Source organism: Symphalangus syndactylus, chromosome 2 (genome assembly GCF_028878055.3).
Source record: "Symphalangus syndactylus isolate Jambi chromosome 2, NHGRI_mSymSyn1-v2.1_pri, whole genome shotgun sequence".
Lineage (NCBI taxonomy): Eukaryota > Metazoa > Chordata > Mammalia > Primates > Hylobatidae > Symphalangus > Symphalangus syndactylus.
Genome location: NC_072424.2, coordinates 6296655 through 6316795, shown reverse-complemented (window position 1 = coordinate 6316795; position 20141 = coordinate 6296655). Strand labels below are relative to the sequence as shown.

The window sequence follows — 20141 nt, the reverse complement described above, 5'->3', positions numbered from 1 at the left end:
GCTGGCTCAGGCCCCGCCAGTACTCAAGGTCATGGTGACTTTGAAATGCGGACTGCGCTAACAACGCAAAGGCCGGAAGTCTCTGGGTTCAAATTCAGCCCCTGCAGGCTGGGTAGAGTGACAGATGGAGTGACAGCATCGCCCCATTACTCCTGTCTCGCCCCAAGCCTCTAACTCGGTTTTAAGGGAGATCAGCAGCAGTTTGCGTGGACAGGTACACCCCACCCCGCGCGCCCTCCACACTCGCCCAGGGTTTCGGAGTCAGGGCCTTCTTGTCTGGTGTGGGACGGCCCAAAGGGCCTGGAAATGTGGCCGGGATTCCCATAGCGGTTTCTCCAGTGCGCGCTCCCTGCCTGGCCTTTCCAGCGTCCAGCGCGTCCTGAGGGTGAGCAGCCGCGCGTGGCCGAGACTAACCCAGGGGCCAGAATGGGGCGTTCAGTACCCACTACGTGGACAGCGCCAGCTCTGCGCAGCGCGGCCGGGCAGCAAGAGGCGGGGCGAGGGCGCGGCCGCCAGGTCCGCCCAGTGCACCTGCCACGCAGACCTCGCTACAGGAGGCTCCGAGACCGGATCCTGTCGCCTGCTCCTGCCATGACCGCGCGGCAGCCTCAGGAGCCCGCGAGGCCTCTGGCCCGGCGCAAGCTTGGCTGTGTGTTCCGCTGCGTGGACGACGCCTTCGAGAGCAAGACGCTGCCGCTGGACGCCCTGGGCGGCGGCCGCCCAGGCCCTCAGGTTGGGAGGCGAGTCTGCGGGGCGCGCGGAGACTCGGAGCAGTCGGGCCAGCACTGCGGAGACCCCTCAACGGCCGCAGCAAGTCCCCGAGGGCAGCCCGGCTTGGCCCAGGCCCGGGACCCCCAGCAGGTAGTGACTGCGGGACAGAGGCCGTGGGCCGGGGCCCAGACTCCCCGAGACCCTCGCACCCGGAGGACGCCGGGCGTGGGGCTCCCCTGCTCCCCCCTGCGGGGGCCTCCCTATCCGTAAAGGTCCTGAGCCCTCTGGGTCCTGCGACCACCCCCACCCCGAGGTCCCGCCTGCCACCGCGTCTCGGTCCCTGGGGAGGACGAGCGCCTCTTTCTGTCTCGCTGTCTCTGTGTGTCTCCTACTCGCGCTCCTCCTCCTGCCCTGTGTCTCTCGCGGCCAGCGCGGAACAGCCTCGCGGGGTCACAGCCTGGGTCATCTGCGAAGGAGCTGACTTTGGCCAAGGCGCCTTCCTGCACGGGTGCAGCTCCCAGAGCGTCGCAGCCCGGGGTTGACTGGCTCGGAATCCCGGGGCCTTGGGCGCCTTGCGTCTCCCGGGACCTGGGTTTCGTGCTGGAGGGCAGCGGGGGCGCGAGCGGGGCCTGGCAGGACGTGGCCGGACTCTCTCCCTCGTCTCCCCGGGGTGCAAACTCCGCACGCATCAGCCGGAGCAGGTTAAAACTCCCACCCAGCGCTCGTCTGCAGGTCCGCGCGGGGGCCCGGGGTGCAGAGATCAGACCCTGCGGCCGCCGCAGCGTGGGGGGCTTTAAAGCGAAGGAGGGGCTGAGGGCGGGGGCGGGACTGATGGGCGGGCTGGGGCGGGGCCCGGGTTGGGGCGTGGCCTGTCGGGGGCAGGTCCTATCGGGAGCGGGGCATGCCAGGGGCGGAGCCGGGGTGGGGACGGGGCCCAGCGGGGGCGGGACCGGAACGGAGCCGTGCGGCCCCGCGCGCTCGCAGTCTGTCTCCCGCCGCCCCCACGCACGCATCCCGGCTCACGCGTCCCCCCGCCCGCCCCCGCTCGTGCTGCCCCTGCCAGAGACCCCCAGGAGCAGGATGTCCTTCCAGGGCAAGAAAAGCATCCCCCGGATCACGGTGAGCCCGGCCCCGCTTCGCCCGGCGCCCCCTGCCCGCCGCCCGGAGTGGGGCCTGGATGCGGGGCGGACCCTCCTGGCCTTGTGCGTGGGGGGGTCCCTGCCTTTGCGTCTGGCCCCTGTCCCGGCTCCCGCCCTTCCCTGCCCAGCTCCTTCGCGCCCCAGGGTTCGAGAGTCCCCACGAGCGCCGCGCAGACCCCCTTACGGAGCGGGGCGCCCAGGCCCGGCCCGGCCCTGCCGGCTTCCGGGAGCCTCGGCTGCGCCCGGGGAGAATCTGGGGCCGGGCGGCCTGTCCCTCAGAGCGCTAGAGGCTCCTTCCTCCCGCGGCGGTCGGGTGGGCGAGGCGGGCGGACGTGGCCCTTTGTTGGCCCGGGCTGGTCCGGGGCGCGGGGAGATGCCGTTCCCGGCGCAGCCCCTGGGCCGCCCGCCCCTTGGACGCACTGGCGCCGCGTCGGGAGCTCTTTGTCCGAGACAAAGCGATTTAGCCCCAGCCGCTCTGGCCGGAGTCCCTGGTGGCCCCAAACCCTTCCACTAACCTGGGTTCAGCGACTCCAAGGAAAGCGAGCGGTCAAGGGCCACTGGCCGGGAGCCCCGGCAGCCCCTGAACCTTCGAGAGCAGAGACCCCTCCCCAACACCCACACGCACCGGCGCGGGAGGTCCCGCTCTGCCAGAAACAAAGCCTCCCCACTCGGGCGGCGGGAGATGGGGGTGGGAGGAAGGAGGCTTCGGGACCGGCAGGACCTGGGCGGGGGAGTCCATGGGGTCCCAGACCCGACTCTGGACTTGGCCTCGGCGGGAGGGCCGTGGGGTCTGACCTCTGGCATTAGCTCGAGCCGTGGGCTGTGGGCTCCACTCCCCGAGACGCTGAGCAAGGAAGGAGCCCTCCCCTCTCCAGACGGGAGGGGCTGCTGCCTCCAGAGGGTTCTGCCCCACTGGGTCTGGTCTTGATGCAGGAGGTCTTGCCAGCCAGCTGGCACGTGGGGGTTGAGTTTGGGGGTGGCAGGAGGACCCCTTCCCAGGGCAGGTCAGGCAACCATGTCAGTGCAGAGGGGCAGCTGCTTCCCGGGAACTTTCACCTTCATCTGGATGAGTGCAGTAAGAAGAGCATGGCCCTAGCTGCGTCTCCTCTGGGTTCCAAACCCAGTCTCAGTGCGGGTGCCTGAACACTTGGGTACCTATGAGCAGAGAGCCCAGACCACACGTCTCCTCAAGCCTCCCTCTGCCCGGTTGCGTTTTCTAGGGCTTCCTTGAAAATGCATGGGTCCCCTGGGAGGAGTGGAAAGTGAAGAGGAGGGACAGCGCCGGGAAGGCAGCCAGGGCCTGATGCGGCCACAGAGGCTCTGCAAATGCATGGTGGTGCCGGGTCAGGGCTGAGCCTGGCGCTCAGCTGGGACTGGGCAGGAGGAGGAGAGGTGCCGCGGCCGGGAACAGACAGCTCTGTAGACCAAGGGTCTAAAACTTCTTCCACAACCGGCCCGAGAGTAAATGTTGTCAGCTTTGTGGACCACGCTGTTCCTGTCGCGGCTGCTTGGCCCTGCCAGGAAAGCAGTCCTGGACATTTAGGAAGTCAGTGGGCACCACTGTGTTCCAACAAAACTTTATGCTGCAGTGTGAACTTCATAGAATTTTTGAATCATGATATACTCTTATTGTTTTCAGTGAATATACAAGAACCATTCTTAGCCTAGGGCTGTATGAAGACAGGTAGAGGGTTGGGTCTGGCCTGTGGCATACTCTGCCAACCGTTTGTAGACTATGGGGTAGTGGTTGACAAGTCACTGGGATCCTGAAAATACAGCCCCGCAGTTAGATGTCAGCAGTGAATCTTGTAATGGAGTTCCTAGATAATGAACTTCTCATTCTGAGAGTTTTACGAATTGTGTGTTTCAGTTTAATGCTCTTGGCTTCAGACTGACGGTGTGTGAAGGCTGCAGCCCCGGGCTAGGGCCCTGGCCACCTATGGGTGGGCCCTGGAAACCCAGAGCAGGAGGCTGGACCTCTCTGCTAAATGCAGACGGTCAGTCCTGCCTGGTCAGTTGTAGGGCGTGCTGAGGCGCACACGAGACAGTGGAGGGAAAAGCGCTGCCGAGTCCAGCCTGTGCATGCGTCCTTCTCCACCTCCTTTCACTCCTTTTTTGTGTTTCTCTCCCCCATTCTGCACTGAGGTCAGATCTTCACCTCTGATGGTCACGCAGAGTCCCATCAGTGACATCCCACTTTCTGCCTAATCTTCGGCTTCCCGGCCATCTGGTAGGATTCTTAGAAGTGGATTTATGACTGCCAAGCACTGGAGTCAATCCCTAATGCCAGGGCTGTGCTGCCAGGGCTGACCCACAAAGAGCCGGCCTCACCAGCCTGACGCTCTGTGTCCCACTGGGAGTGCGTCCGAGCTGCACTGGAACCTGAGGTCACCCCATCTCTTCCCCATCACCCCCATGGCCTCTTGGTCAGCAAGTCCTGCCCTCCTGACTCCCAGCCTCTCTGGAATCCACTCTCCTCCCGTCCTTTCCCATAGTCCTGTCCCAGAGCCCCTCATCTCACTCAGAAATCACCCCAGCAACGATCCCGCTTCCACTGTTACACGTCACAATCTACTTTCTAACACGGCAGCCAAGGTGATCTCTTAAAAACATCAAGCCAGGATTGAAACCTGCTTAAGGCCCCCAGTCAGGGAGCAGGCATGGAGTCCTCAGGCCTACATATCCTGCCCCTGCCAAGCTCTGGGCACCGACCTGCCTCTGGCACCACCACCCCACCAGAGGGTTCCAGCCCTCGGCCTCCTCCCAGGTCTGCTGATGGCAGCTCAAGCCCTTTCCTGCCCTAGGGCCAGGCTGCCTCCTGGCTGGAACGCTCGCCATGTCCGCCTTGCCCCTGTATCAGCCACCCCGGCCCCAGAGGTCCTTCTCGCAGCCCCTCTTTCATGGCCCTACCATGGCGCCCTCACTGTGCTCTGTGCATTTGTCATGTCTGTGACGATCTGTGCACATGTGTTTTTGCTGCCGTTGGTCTCCCCTCAGTGGGAGGTAGTCTCCTCAGGTGGGGACCATGCCTGTGGGGGCACTGCTCTGCCTCCGTCTCCTGGCACCATCACGGGTCTGCAGTGTTTGGGTGGAACCAAAGTCCAGCTCCGTCAGCTCCCAGCCTCCTCCGTGTGGGTGGAAGACGGTGGAGGAGAGCAGGATCCCTGAGGCTGCACAGGAGGCCGTGAGACAGCGTTCTCCTCCCACCTCAGGCTGGGGCTCCTTAACCAGTGGTAAATTAGAAGATGCAAATATGACCTGTGGCACTGCCACACTTTCACCAGCACAGGCTTTGCCCTCAGTGAGGCCTGAGCAGCAGCTCTGCGGCGTGCGTGGCGCTTCCAGGAGGAACTGTTTTCGAGTTCCTGGTGCCGCTTCTTCGGGAATAGTAAACCGCTGCAGGCTTTTGTGCTCGTTTTTACGTCTAGAAATTTTGCCTGAATGTTTCAATCATAATTTCAGAGGAAGGAGTTGCACCAAGGGTGTTACTGAGTAACTCAGTTTGGAGAAGAATTACCCTTTGTCGTTCCCAATAGAGTGACCGCCTTCTGATCAGAGGTGGGAGGATCGTGAATGACGACCAGTCCTTTTACGCTGATGTGCACGTGGAAGACGGCTTGATAAAGTAAGTTTCTGCCGAAAATGAAAATACGTTCCCAGCTCGTGTGCACACACTGGTCACGTGGTATCCAGGCAGGTGAAAATACATTCCCAGCTCTTGTGTACACGCTGGTCACGTGGTATCCAGGCAGGTGAAAATACATTCCCAGCTCTTGTGTACACACTGGCCACGTGGTATCCAGGCAGTTGAAAATAGTTCCCAGCTCTTGTGTACACACTGGTCACGTGGTGTCCAGGCAGTTGAAAATAGTTCCCAGCTCGTGTGCACACACTGGTCACGTGGTATCCAGGCAGGTGAAAATACATTCCCAGCTCTTGTGTACACACTGGTCACGTGGTATTCAGGCATTGACTTTTGGGTGAAATCCATGGGAGAGGTTTCTTTTCCAAACCCATCCTTGGCAGCAGTAAGCTGGTGGCCACTGTCAGAGCCCCGGCCTTTGGGGAGGGCAGAGGCATGTCGGGTGGCTGTAGGGTGAAAGGAGGACACCAGCTTCTGTGTTTCTTTGTTCATCATGGCACTTAGTACCATGCCTGGCTCACAGCAGGTGCTTCCTGAATACTGGTGCCCACACCTATTAGTGCACCTGCTTCTGTCAAGCCGCTCCCACCTCTAGTAAAAAAGTAGCAACCAGGGACCTGAGTGGAAAACCACAGGGCGTGGCGTCTGCGTGAGGCTGGACCCTGCAGTGACCGTCCTGAGCTGCGCCGAGGGATGCTTTGCTCCCTGGCACTCCTGAGGAGCTAGTCCAGTGAGTGGCCAGCCGTGCTGGCCTTTTCCTTGGGGTCTGGAGCTCACGTAAACGCTTTAGCTCTGCTGCGTTGCTGGGAGCCCATCTGGGCTCTGACCTGGGCCCCCTGTAACCAGTGAAATCTCTGCTGTTTTCAGACAAATTGGAGAAAACCTCATCGTCCCTGGGGGCATCAAGACCATTGACGCCCACGGCCTGATGGTCCTTCCCGGTGGTGTTGACGTCCACACAAGGCTGCAGATGCCCGTCCTGGGCATGACCCCGGCTGATGACTTCTGTCAGGGCACCAAGGCAGCGCTAGCAGGAGGAACCACCATGATCTGTGAGTGTCTGGGGCTCCCCCTCTACAGGGGGCAGCCAGCGTCTGCCGCCCCTCCCTCTGGCCGGGTGTGTGTGGGAGGAGGCGTGTCGCCTAAAGGTGCCTTTCTCAGCTGTCTGCCTTTATTGCATCTGTCTGAGAACCTAGAGTGCCTTTCTTATCCCTGTGTCTCGCTTTGGGTGTTTCTGCGTGGCCAGCTCTGGAATGCTCCTGGGAGTTCAGGGCTGGAAATCAGTGACTGATGTGTGTCCACTTGTTCTTTCCTGGGTACTAGTAGCCGGCCCAGAGCTGGGGTTTGGAAAACTCAAATGCCTTGGGCGAGGGGAGGGGTCATGCTTTCTGAAATGCCAGATACATGCTGACCTTGAGCCACACGCCTCGGAAGCTTGACATCTGGAAGGTTCTTGCTCATGTCAAGAAGAGTTAAGGATGGAGACTGTATTTTTAGAAAAAGATAAAAGCAATGCTCATTATTATTCCATCAAAAAATAACCAGAGTTACTATTTCTGTAGTGTTGGCTGCATGCCCGGCACGGGCTCTCTCCTGACACCCATCGGCTCACATGCTCTCCTCCTAAAACCCTCTGAGCTCAGCCCGACTGGGCTCAGCTAAGCCTAGTTTAACAGGCGGGTGAGGGGAGTCTGCCTGCCCACCATGAGCTCGTGGTGAGCTCAGGAGCCAGGACGAGGCCCCAGAGCCTAGACCTTGACCGCGCTGTGTGACCTTGGGTGCCATTCACTCCGCTGCATGCGTCTGGAGCAGACATCACTGCTGTGGTTGAGAATGGGTCTGAGGAGCCTATAGCTGAACCTGGTTCTACGGTTTTCTAGCTGGGTGACTCCAGATAACTCAGCTGGCTTATATAAGTCACACTTTGTTGATCTGTACAACAGAACACTGGCCTCATGAGCTTGTGAGGCATGTGTAAGTTAATGCACCTAAGTTGCCTTGTGTCCCTGGCACTCTGGGGAGGGCAGCTCTGAGGACCCTGAGACACCTCGTGGGGACATTTAGCCATTACCAGATCACAGCTTGGTTTGGTTTACTCAGCTACAAAGGGAGGAAAAACCAGCAGCAGCCCACCTTGCAGTCTGAGGAGACTGGCCACTGCTCACGCCCTTCAGGGGGCAGCCCAAGCTGGTCAGGACGTCTGCACAGTGGAGACCACCTGCTTCGTGCCAGTGCCAAGGCACCTGGCCAGCTGTGGGCCCCCGTGAAGACAGAGAAACACCACAGACACGAGGCTGGTCTCTGTCCTGCTTCTGTCTTCCTCGGCCTGCAGGCCCAGGCTGGCACTGTGGGTGGCTGCAGGGAGGGTGGGTGCCCTCTTCATCCTGTTGGGATGCGTAGGGGCCCAAGGGAGGGCTGTGCTGGAGGAAGGCATCCCTGGTGGGTGCGCCCTCCTGTCAGACCACCTGGCTTGGAGCTGTCTCTGGCTGCACCAGGAGAAGCCAATGAGCAGCGTTTGGGCCTTGGGTATGTGGTTCATGGGGCAGCAGCATGTTGGCTGTGTGCAGGGGGCAGGATGGCCCCTTTCAAGCCTTGTGGGGCACTCGGGAAACCAGCCCAGCTCCCACTGTTCTAGGAAGGCACCCAGAGGCGGGGCCCAGCACTTTGGACAGTGCACTGGCCCAGCCTGGCCCTGGGGGTGCCTCACCCAGGCTGAGACAGGAGCTGGAGGCAGGGCAAAGCCCTGACCTCCCGTGCTCCTCCAAGTGCAATGTGGGAGTGGGGATGGTTTGGAGTGGGGCTCTTCCTCTCTCCCCTCTCCCTTCTGTGCTCAGAGGGTGGCTGGGGGACTTGGGACAGAAGGTTCCTCTTTGAACAAAGCGATAGAACAGGTTCGTGGCAGCATCATCCTCTCTCAGGGGCCGGTGGCCTCTGCTGTGTCTCCCTCAAATGGTCCTCTGGTCTCTTGGGAACATGAAACAGAATCTTCCATGGAGGAGGCAGAGGTGGGAACCAGGGACCGGTGGGGGAAGCTGCTGACCATGCTGCCTTCACAGTGGACCACGTCTTCCCCGACGCGGGTGTGAGCCTGCTGGCAGCCTACGAGCAATGGCGGGAGCGGGCGGACAGCGCGGCCTGCTGCGACTACTCCCTGCACGTGGACATCACCCGCTGGCATGAGAGCATCAAGGAGGAGCTGGAGGCCCTGGTCAAGGAGAAGGGTGAGGGCGGCTGGAGGGGCTGGAGGGCGGGCATGGAGCCTGGTGGAGGGGCCTCTGCCCTGACCCTGTGTCCTGCCGATGGTGCTGCTCTGCCCTGGGGGCTGGTGTCCAGGTTTGAGTGGAAGTTGGAGAAAAGTCATCTGAAGGCCCATCCCACCTTCGGAGGCCCTAGACCAAGAGCCTTCTCTTTCCCAATCCGAGGGCCCCATCCTGGAATTGTCCTCCCGATGAAAAGATGCAGCAGGTCCCTCGTTTCTTAGAAAAGAGGCTGCCCAGGGTGGAAGAGCAGCAGTTTCCCATTCTCCTAGCATCTGGGGGTCCTTTCAAAGGGAGACCCTTTTAAATCCATATCTCTTTGTTGTCACCGATGCTGAAACAGATCAGTCTATAAACAAGTTAACATTTTTCCCCACAAAAAACCCTGCAGCTAAAACTACATCAGAGTTTCATAGTGGGTTTGACAAGTGTCATATCTGATTATAACCGATCTCTCCTAATCTGAGTCCAGCCCACAGCTTCCAGCCTGGAGGTGGGGGCGGGATGGGGTCCGGGCAAGTCCAGGAGGCTGTCAGGCCCTGGCACTCCCAGGGATGCCTGCTACCTACTCCCCACAGGCCTGAAGGGGGCAGGGGCATTTCTTCAAGGCCATTCCTCTGGGTTCCCATTCCCCAGAGGGTGACGGTCATCACACAGGTGCCCCTTGGTGTCAAGACCCCTCACCTCCTTGCCCGGGGGCTGGTGGAGCCCGTCAATCCTCGGTCCCTGGGCCTCACTCCAGGCAGCTGCTGTGCCACCCATGCTGTTCTGTGAGTGGAATCGGGAGGCCTGTGGCCTCGTGTCTCAGAGTGGAGGTGGAAGCAGGGCCTGCACCTCCCCTCACCCTGTGTTGGCGGTGCTGGGGCGTCTGCTCCCTGAGCGCCATGCAGGAGTTGTAGGTCCTGTGCCCACGGGGTGGCGTTGCAAGGACAGCACTGCATCCCAGCCATCACTTTCGTCAGACACTCGGGGGCAGGTCCCAAACTCCAGGTCACATGCAGGTTGCTACCTGGAGGGATGGCTTGTGGGGCACAGGGTGACTCAGTTTCCCCAGCGTGCCTTAGCTTGTCACACTAGCACTTTCCACCCAGTGAGGAGGGGGTGCCGTGGGCTGGGTGAGCTTGAGTGATGGGAGGTTGGGATCCTGCCTCCAGGCCCAGGCCAGTCCCCACACAAGTTCTGAGTCCTGAGGGAGGTGGATGGGCTTTGGCTGCCCAGGAAACAGGAGAGCTCAGCCCTCTTCCTGTTTGAGCCCCAACATCAGAGGCAGCCCCTGGTCCTTCTGCTTGTCCTAAGGGCCCAGCCCTGAGATCTGGGTAGTCCCACAAGCCTGCACTGTGAGCCAGGCATGGCAAGTGGGGCTCCGAGGCCCTGCAGGCAGGTGCTGGATGTGCTCGATGGCCAGAATGCAGGTCACCAGCACAGCACGGCCCGGGCCACACTTCCAGGAGGGAGCCAGTTGAACTCAGGCCAAGAGCCCAGGCACAGTGATTCTTCCAGTAACGGGGGGGTCTGCTGGACCGGTGTGAGGGGTTCTCACCCGCATTTGCCGCTGGGTGGACAATCAGTTCGTAACCCGGAGCACAGGAGCGGGCGAGGAGGGCCTGGGTGTAGCTGCCTCCGCCTCACTTCCCAGCTTGCTGGTGTGTGCGTGGAAGCGGGGGTCTGCTTGCAGGGCTGGCAAGCCAGTGAAGGAAGCACTGCGGGGGAGGGGCCCAAGACCCCCAACCCTCCAGTGGGCAGGAGCAGCAGAGGCTCCTGGGGTTGTCTGACTGGTGATGGCTGAGCCTCTGACCCCTGCCTCTTCTCCAGGCGTGAACTCCTTCCTGGTCTTCATGGCATACAAGGACCGGTGCCAGTGCAGCGACAGCCAGGTAAGGGCAAGCGTGGAGAAGGGAGTGGGCAGGTGTGTCCCAGGCCGCTGCTGGTGCAGGCGCAGTCCCACCCACGGCCCCACCACTTCTCTTCCCAGATGTACGAGATCTTCAGCATCATCCGGGACCTGGGGGCCTTGGCCCAGGTGCACGCTGAGAACGGGGACATCGTGGAGGAGGTGCCATGGGGCAGGGCTGCTGGTGGGGCAGGGGCTGCCGTGGGGCAGGGGCTGCTTGTGGTGTGGGGCAGGGGTCTGAGGGTGACTTTCATGATACGCAGACATCAGCACAGAATCCCACAAAACCTTGAGGGAGGGTCATAGCTTACCCCGAGTCAAAGGTAAACCAGTGAGTTAGAGAGACTGGGGGGTGGTGGGGAGCTTTGAGGCCATAAAACAGCTTCTCCTTGATCAACACTTCTTATCCAAAATACCTCAAAACCAAAGTGTCAGCCCCGTGGATCGAGGCCCCTCCTGTGGAGCGGGGTCCCCTCTGGGGCTTGGGTTACCACCTTCCTTCCAGCCAAGGGCACCCATGTTGACAGGGCCACATCCTTCAGACACATCCCATTGGGCTGGGGAGGGCCTGAGCCCGCATGCAGTGGCGCCGAGCCCCCAGGCCCTTGGGGCTGTGAGGCAGCCTGGCCCCCAAGCCCCTGGGCCCTGCACTTGTTTTCCCCTCTAGCTCAGGCACCCACAGGTACAGATAGAGTTCAGAGGGTGGGCTACCCCATCCCCATGGGACCTCAGTGGGGGTCCCCACACAGGACACACCTCCCCGACACTGCAGACCCACAGTGAGACTTCCTGGGACAGGACGGGTTCTGCCCACCTCCTGAGCTCTACAGGAAGGTGGTGGCACTCAGGCAGGGGCACGTGGGGGGTTCCCAGTGTCCTCGTCCACCCGTCCAGCTGTGAGGGCATCGGGGCATCACAGACACTTCTGTGGCCCAAGGCCAGGCCCCAGCTGCACCGTCAGGAGGTCGTCCTGGGTCCAGCGGATGCTCCACCTACAGCGGGAGGGAGCCTCAGTATTGGGGCTGCTTCTCCTGGCCAGTACCATGTCTTCCCTGACACGAGCGGACGCTGCAGTGCAAATCTCCATGGAAGGGCAGTGCTGGAGGAAGGAGCGGTCGTCCATTCCTGACCTGCAGAGCCCTCCCTGCCTGTGCACACCCCTCCCTGCCTGTGCACACCCCTCCCTGCCTGTGCACACCCCTACACATGCCCCCGCTGGGGGAGTCAGTGTGATGGGCATATCGGGGGGGGTGGGGTCTTGGCGCCATCAGTCAGGAGCCCTGCAGCCTTGGGCGAGCCACTTCCCTTGTCCGAGCCGTCCCCTCCTTGGTAACTCAGGGAGCAGGAATCACACCTCTCCAAGCCCCTCTGCCCTCTATTCTGAGTTCTCTGTGGCTGGGAAATTCTGGGAGGCCTGAGGGTCCAGGACCACTTGGGGAATGGGGCCTCCCAGCCTTGGGCTTAGCATCCAAGGCCCAGGCGTCCTTCAGGGCTGGAGCGAGGCATCCTGTTGGTTTCTTTAGGAGCAGAAGCGGTTGCTGGAGCTCGGCATCACTGGCCCTGAGGGCCACGTGCTCAGCCACCCTGAGGAGGTAAGATCCCAGGGCACCACGGCACACCCGAGCCAACTCCACCCAGATCACTGCTGCCTGGGGCTGTGCTGACCCTGGCCCTGGGCTCCTGGCCCCGCCACTGTGCTCACCCCGACCTCATCTGGGAGGCATGAATCCTCCCCGTGCCAGGCACTTGTCCTCCATACCCCCACAACCCTACGGCCTGTACCCGAGGCCCAGAAGGTGGCGTGGGCAGGTCCAGGCACTGAGCCCAAGGCTGGGCCGCTCCTACTAGGCTGCCCTGAGCCTGGGATCCCATGGGTGATCCCTGGGCATCCCCATTGCCCACACTGGTCTGGAGTCCCAGGGCCTTCGTGTGGCCTCATCCCTCTCATCTCGTCCCCAGGTGGAGGCTGAGGCAGTGTACCGAGCTGTCACCATCGCCAAGCAGGCCAACTGCCCTCTGTACGTCACCAAGGTGATGAGCAAGGGGGCGGCTGACGCTATCGCCCAGGCCAAGCGCAGAGGTGAGCACCCAGCCCGGCTTCTGATGCCGAGGGGCCATGGTCTCGGCCTCCTGGGTGCAGCCCTGGGGAGATGCAGGTGCCCTGAGTCCCTGCATGGGGGTGGGGAGCTGGACCCTGAGTCCCCGCATCAGGGCGGGGCGGGGGCTGGACCTGAGTTTCCAGCCGCGCTGGAGCAGCAGCTGCTCACCAGCGGCCCTGAGGCAAAACATGGGGCTGCTCATCCTATTTCCAGTGGGGGTGGGTGTGGGGAGAATGGAATGATGAGGAGTGTCTCTAAGAGAGAATTCCAGTTCCAACAAGGAGGCCCCCCCTACATTGCTATTTGCTGTGTCCAGAGCCGGGGTGCTACCCGCCCACAGAATGCCAGCCAGCTGGAGCCTGGCACTGCAGAGAGCCTCAGGCCTGGGGGGGGGGCACCCAGAGCTGTGATTGGCAGTGGCTTCACTGTGGGGTCCCCCAGAGACTACTGGGCTCAGAGGGTCCAGGGAGCCCCAGCAATCACTGGGGCTGGAGAGGGCCAAGGATCCGGGCACAGAACCCAGGTGATGGGTAAATGAAGGGGTGTCCCCAAGGCAGCCTCTGGATCTGGTCTGGTTTCCCCTTCTCCTGCTATCCCCACTGAGTCCTGAGAGACCTCGTTTTCTGGGCCTGCCTGGGGCTGTGCAGGTCCCTGGGCAGGGAAGGAGGTGGTGGTGCCCTTCTATGTGTTTCCTGCATCAAGGGTTGAAGCTGAAACGCACTCAGTTAACTGGGAAAAGGACTCTGAGGCGTGCAGGTGAATGGGGGTCTACAGGGGTGAGGCCCGGGCCTCACTCAGGACACCAAGCAGCCTCGAGGCAGTAAGCCAGACCCTTCTCAGGGGTCACCTGCCAGGCCCTTCTCAGGGGTACCCCACCTGCCAGGCCCTTCTCAGGGGTACTCCACCCGCCAGGCTCTTCTCGGGGGGTGCCCCACCCCACCTGGGAGCATTTCTCCCCCACCCACTGGTGGGAGCTGCCTCAGCTGTGAGCTGGAACCCTGGTGAGGCCATGGCCAGGGCACCCCAGGCCGGTCAGCCGCCATGCAGTTCACTGTGCCTCACAGCCCACAGGCACGCCCTGGCCCCGCTGGAGTGCCTGGGGTCCTGGGGTGGGGTGTGGGCAGAGAGAGGACTCGGCGTCCGCAGGCCAGACTCCCTTTCCCAGAAGGACCCCCAGGGCCAACCATGTCTGCCCGGGACCCAGGCCTCTGCCCCACCTCCTGCCCAGGGCCAGGGACTCTAGACTGGGCACAAGCTGTCCCAGGCAAGGAAAGTGAGGGGCAGTCAGGGGTGTCAGCAGCAGCAGTGCTTGGGGCCCCAGGGGGTGCAGGTGGCCGGCGGGGCACCTCTCATGGGCCTCATGCTGCAGGGGTGGTCGTGTTTGGGGAGCCCATCACCGCCAGCCTGGGCACCGACGGTTCGCACTACTGGAGCAAGAACTGGGCCAAGGCTGCAGCCTTCGTCACATCACCACCTGTCAATCCAGACCCCACCACGGCAGACCACCTCACCTGCCTGCTGTCCAGGTAAGCAGCTGCTCCAGGTGGCCCCAGGTTGGCCGCCCACTGCACACCCTGCCAAGGCTGTGGCCCTGACACCCCAGGCCTCTCCCATGGCTCCCGTGGGGCAGCCCAGACAGTGGTGGGGTGGGGGGGGAGGTCTGAGCCCTTTGGTCCCAGTGGGGGCTCCCCTGGCAGGAACCAGTCCCCGCTCCCCTGTACAGAGGCACCAGCTCTGCCCAGCGAGTGCCGCTCAGATGACCTCTAGCCCCTGCGGCTGTGCTGGCCAAGGGGGCTGGAGCTGACCTGGCCTCTGCCGGCTCAGGAAGGCGAGGACCCCTGGGCCCCTCTGACCCTGGCTTGTTTCCAGCGGGGACCTCCAGGTGACAGGCAGCGCCCACTGCACCTTCACCACTGCCCAGAAGGCTGTGGGCAAGGACAACTTCACGCTGATCCCCGAGGGCACCAACGGCATCGAGGAGCGCATGTCAGTGGTCTGGGAGAAATGCGTGGTGAGCACAGACCTGGCCGGGGCACGCCGTCTGGGGAGTGGCTGTGGGCGGGATTCTGACAGCTGGTCAGAAGGGAACCCATCTCACCAAACAGATCAGAGCACACGGGCTCCAGGGTGGCAGATCCCTTCCCAGGGCACCTCAGACACGTGGTTCTGGCCCCTCCAGACGAGGTTCCAACAGCAGCAGGGGCAGCTGGTAGCCCCCTGCCCCCCAGCAGACTCTAGTGGTGCCTGGACACTGTGCCCAGGGGTCAGCATGGGGCCTCCATGCTGTGACGTTAGTGCTCTCCTGCGATGCCCTCAGGACCCATCGCACACTGCCCCGCCCTGTGCCCTCCCGCATCCTCGGCCCCACCACCCCCTCCTGCGCCCTCCAGCATCCTCGGCCCACCGCCCCCTCCTGCGCCCTCCCACATCCTCGGCCCCACCGCTCCCGGCAACTGAGCTCTTCCCCTCAGCTGCTCCTGCCTCCCCAGCCTCCAGGGCTCCCCAAGGAGACTGTCACGTCCTTCAGGGGACACAGGTGTTGCCATTGAAGCTTCACTCTCGCTGAACCTTCGTGGAAGCTTTACCCACAAAGTGAATGCAGAAAGCCTTCACCCAGGAAGGGGTAGACCAGCAGGCATCACTGAGATGAGCTCACTGATTTACCAGTGCAGCCTGGCAGGCGTTCTTACCCCCTGAGTGTTGCCATGGTGAGGGCCGTGGCTGGAGCCCTGTCCTGATCTTGGCTGCCTGGGTGGCACTCTAGTGCCCGTCTTCGAGGGGGCCTGGTATCCATCTTTGTGGGGTCCCAGCGGCCCAGCATCCGACCTTGCAGGGGCCCCGTGTCCTGCTATCCAACCTTGTGGGGGGCCTGGTGGCCCAGCGTCTGTCCTCCTGGGGGCCTGGTGGCCTGGCATCCATCCTTGTGGGGTCCTGGTGGCCCAGTGTCTGTCCTCGCGCAAGCCCCACCCCAGCCCCACCCGTCGCCCTCAGCTCAGCCTTCTTGTTCCCCAGGCCTCTGGGAAGATGGACGAGAATGAGTTCGTCGCGGTGACCAGTACAAATGCTGCCAAAATCTTCAATTTTTACCCAAGGAAGGGGCGAGTGGCTGTGGGTTCTGATGCTGACCTGGTCATATGGAACCCCAAGGCCACCAAGATCATCTCTGCCAAGAGCCACAATCTGGTAAGAAAAGTCAGCTGTAAGTCAGGGTTGGCCTTTGTGGGGCCGGGACCCCGGGGCAGCCTTCCCAGGAGAGGCACAGGACAGAGGCCCACGTGGCAGCAGCAGTGGCCTCAGCCATCCCAGGGCCGTCCACACAGCCTGTCCCAGGCCAGGCACTGAAACGGGCCCTGTCCACGTCACCTCGCTGCGTGGCCGCTGCATCTGTGGTCCCCTTGTGCTGTGGAGGAGGCTGGGGCAGAGCAGTGCCGTGTGCACCTGCTTAGCCAAGGGAGAAATGATCCTCCCTGCCTGCCTACGCCCCTTTGTCCTTGAGAGAAACGAGACTCAGAAACGAGGTCCGTAGGCTGAGGGGGGCATTCCTCCCGAGTTCCAACCCCTCAGTTCCAGCATCTTGCTAGGGGCTCAGTGCAGGCACACCGGGCCTGCTCCGCGCTGGGCGGCCGCAGTGCTCCAGCGGCTCAACAGGGATGGGACTGTTGGGCCCCAGCATGGAGGCACTGGACCCTCGGGCCTCTCTCCCCAGAACGTGGAGTACAACATCTTCGAGGGAGTGGAGTGCCGGGGAGCGCCCGCCGTGGTCATAAGTCAGGGCCGAGTGGTGCTGGAGGACGGGAAGATGTTTGTCACCCCGGGGGCGGGCCGCTTCGTCCCTCGGAAAACATTCCCAGACTTCGTCTACAAGAGGATCAAAGCTCGCAACAGGGTAGGGCGGCACCCGCGAGGGTGTTGTGCAGGTGGGCGCTGAGTTCTGGGCCCAGAACGCACCCCTGGTCAGCCTGACCTGGCCCTCGGAGGGGTCAGGAAGACGGGTGCTTGTCCAGGGCCCTGGTGGGTCTAAGTGGAGCAGAGCCTGCTCCCAGAAGATGGCAGGGGAGGCCCCCATGGCACTGGGACCTTCGGGCCCTGGATCAGCTCTGCAAGCGCCTGTGAACGGCAGCTGGGTCCCACCCGAGTCATCCACGGTTGTTAGAGAAAATACAGATATAAAGTGAGCAGAAATCTAGCTCCCCACGGGAGCTGCCAGTTGGACCTCGGTGTGGGTCCTTCTGGGATTGCCCATGGACAGATGTGCACACTGATTTGTGGACTGGGGCGCGTGCTCCTCTCCACACGAGCTCTCAGGAGCTCAGCCACGGGTGCCCCTCCCCGCGGCCTTCCAGTCTCTTACTGTGGTGACACCACGCTTGCCCGGGATCATCCGTGTCCAACAGTGCAGCAGGTGTGGTCTGCCCAGACCACCAGGTGCTTCACACATGCACAGGGACACTCGCAGTGGTGTCTGTGCACACACAAGTGCACGTGGGGCCTCGGAGGGAGGTTGAGCGTGTGCGCCTGTGTTGGTAAGACTGAGGGGAGGGATGTTTGCGCACACGTGTAGGTGGGACCACAGGTGGGCGTTATACATGTATGGGGAGGACTGCAAGGAGGGAGGCGTGTGTGAACGTGGGGTGAGCACCCCCCCAGGGCAGCCCCAAATTCCTGAAGCTGGCACTGGAGAGGCGCAGAGCAGGCCCAGCCCTCCAGCTACCCATGCTCAGCCCCTCATGCCCCGTCTCTGGCCCCACAGCTTCCCGTGCTCAGCCCCTCATGCCCTGTCTCTGCCCCCACCCCCCGGCAGCTGGCGGAGATCCACGGCGTGCCCCGTGGGCTGTATGATGGGCCTGTCCACGAGGTGATGGTACCTGCCAAGCCAGGGAGTGGCGCTCAGGCCCGTGCATCCTGCCCAGGCAAGATCTCAGTCCCTCCTGTGCGCAACCTACATCAGTCGGGGTTCAGCCTATCTGGTGAGTTGGGCCTGGGGCACCGGTGGGGGTGAGGGGCTCTGCCGGAGCATCCAGGGCCTCAGGTACCAGGGCTCAGCCTGTGTCCAGAGGGGCTGCACACGGAAGGCAGCCAGCTGGGGACTGGGGCAGGAGATGCTGCTGGGGGTGTTGTGGGGGCCAAGGGCTGAGCCCAGTTAGGGAGGCCCCTCCTGCCCGCTGTCTGCCCAGAGTAGCTGTGATGAACCCTCACCTTTAAGAGAGTGGCACTGGGGTGGGGCTGTCACATGGAGCCCAGGAGTGAGCATGGATCCAGCCTCAGGGGAGGTGAGGGGCCTTGATGAGGACATCAGGATCATGTGGAATCCAGGTCCCCACCCAGCCGGCCCCAGAACCAAGCGTGAGGCACAAGGGAGGGGTCTGAGCTGTGTCCTGGGGCCCCAGAGGGACACGCGGGAATGCCTGGGAGAGCTGAGGGGTCTGAGCTGTGTCCTGCGGCCTGGAGGGATACACAGGAATGCTTGGGAGGGCTCAGGCTGCCAGGGTCCGGCCTCTGGCGTTGCTTCTGGTGCATCCTCTGGACCCTGGAAGGTGACAGCAAAGCCCTGCACACCTCTTAGGGACTCAGGCCTGGGGCAGGACCCTGAGAACCCAGCTCTGTCTGGGAGGCCAGGGGCAGCCTTTCATCACCCGTGGCCCACAGCAGGGACGAGGCAGGACTGGCCTGGGCTCCTCTCGGGACAGGAAGGGCTTCCTGCAGGGTCAGCCTGGAGCCTGCGGTCCCTGCAGGTCTTATGATCTCCTGGGCAGCCTCACCTGCACCCCAGGCCTCAGGGATGGGAGGCCTGCTGGGCACCTGGTCTGCTTGGCCTTCTGGTGGTGGCAGGTGTGCGGGGGCTCCGCAGTCCTGGCCCCACTGACGCAGCCACTGACTGCCTCACGCCTTGAATAGAAGGGACCTTGCCCCTGCCCCTGCCCCATTCTCCCCTACCCCTGCCCCGTTCTCCCTTGTCCCTGCCCCTGCCGCATTCTCCCCTGCCCCGTTCTCCCCTGCCCCATTCTCCCCTGCCTACCTGTGCCCTTTCTTCAGGGTCTCAGGCTGATGACCACATTGCCCGGCGCACAGCACAGAAGATCATGGCACCACCCGGCGGCCGCTCCAACATCACCTCTCTCTCCTAGACGCCCAGGACCGGCCCTGTGAGCCGTGCTGGCCCCACCCGAGGCCGCGGGGGCCCCAGGGCACTCGCCCCCTCCTTAGCGTTTTCTTTTGTAGAAGTTTCTTGAAGGTGCTTGGCGGTCTTGCCTTCCCCCTCCACACAGGCTTTCCTTGTGGGGTCCCAGGTCCTGCTGCCAAGAGCCTCTCAAGAGAAGGGCTGAACCTGGGGAGATGTCACTGCCAGGGTGAGGTGGCGCCACATGGCAGGGGCAATGCCGGCAGCCTGAGCCCAGGCACCCCAGTGCCCGCTGGGCCCAGCATGGGGACAGGGAACCTGCCAGGCTCACAGCGTGGGAGCAGCTGGACACCAGGCTTCTTGGCGAACCGGCGAGGGGCCGAGTCCCGCCTGGTGGGCATTTGCCGCCACCTCCCCACCACCAGTCACTGCCTCGCAGAGCCCCACACTCCCGCAGCCACTCCTCAGGCCTGTGCCCATCGCAGACCCGGGAGGAAAGTGGGCACAGAGCCCTCCTGCCTCACACAGCTGCTGAGACTTCAGGGACCCATGAGAACTTGGTGCAGCACAGCCCCGCCCGCAGAGGGTCCCTTTTACGCACCCCAAGGCCCACACCTAAGCTTTCGTGTAGCCCTCGTCCAGGGAAGTTTTGCGATGCTTTAGGAGGACACTGTCCTCTTCTTAGATTGTGTATTTCCGTAGGCTTCGTAGTCGCAGCTTTGTACACTGAGGACGCTAGCCAGGAACCTGCGCATGCCACCCACCGCCCGGACAGGCAGTCATCCTGCCTCTGATGTGAATCAGGCCCATTAAAGACGTCTGGGTTTGAAGCCGCCTGTGCGTGGAAGGCCCCGTCTCCTCTCCCCCACGCCGTCTCTACACAGGCAGGGCCTGGCTGGCTGTGGGCTGGTCTGACTCCTGCAGCCACAGCTCTTCTCCCCTGAATGGCAGGGAGGAGCTCATCCTCTCAGGGAAGAGGGCCGGCAGGGCAGCCAACAGCCAGGGCGGGGCCGAGGGCCCCCCGCTACATTCTCATCAGACAGCCCGAGCCACCCCAGAAGGCCGGGCAGCATGCATGGGAGTGTGTGGAAGTGAAGCACACCCTACCGCCACCCGGGTGGGCACTGCTCACAGACGCAGGCCCAGCACTCAAGGCGGGGCAGCTATGAGGCTCTGACCCGAGCCCCCGGTGTGTGACTGCAGTGCTGGCGCGCGCTGTGCCTCATAAAGGGTGCATGTATGACTGCGGCGCTGGCGCGCGCTGTGTCTCATAAAGGGTGCAT

At 62.7% G+C, this 20141-nt stretch overlaps 1 protein-coding gene across 3 annotated transcripts; it reads left to right on the top strand.

The window, feature by feature from the left end:
* Nucleotides 1–4: 4 nt before the first annotated feature.
* DPYSL4 (dihydropyrimidinase like 4) lies at nt 5–19688 on the top strand. 3 transcript variants are annotated; one of them, XM_055245269.2, is made up of 14 exons: nt 5–861; nt 5387–5475; nt 6361–6545; nt 8550–8714; nt 10563–10624; nt 10723–10803; nt 12165–12233; nt 12601–12721; nt 14110–14266; nt 14610–14751; nt 15753–15923; nt 16447–16626; nt 17542–17707; nt 18774–19688. In XM_055245269.2, exons 1-14 carry the CDS (start codon nt 427–429, stop codon nt 18863–18865), a joined length of 2115 nt encoding a protein of 704 aa, XP_055101244.2. In that variant the 5' UTR covers nt 5–426; the 3' UTR covers nt 18866–19688. The 3 variants fall into 3 exon arrangements, with proteins under 3 accessions (XP_055101244.2, XP_055101227.1, XP_055101237.1); XM_055245252.2 differs by lacking the exon at nt 5–861 and adding an exon at nt 1657–1830; XM_055245262.2 differs by lacking the exon at nt 5–861 and adding an exon at nt 4497–4617.
* The last annotated feature ends 453 nt before the right edge of the window (nt 19689–20141 follow it).

Bases quoted from the DNA above. Each gene is read 5' to 3' on its own strand.
- DPYSL4 (XM_055245269.2), top strand. From the start codon at position 427: ATGGGGCGTTCAGTACCCACTACGTGGACAGCGCCAGCTCTGCGCAGC. The intron at 10,625-10,722 runs GTAAGGGCAAGC...TTCTCTTCCCAG, and splicing joins GCCAGTGCAGCGACAGCCAG to ATGTACGAGATCTTCAGCAT. The intron at 16,627-17,541 runs GTAGGGCGGCAC...ACCCCCCGGCAG, and splicing joins GGATCAAAGCTCGCAACAGG to CTGGCGGAGATCCACGGCGT.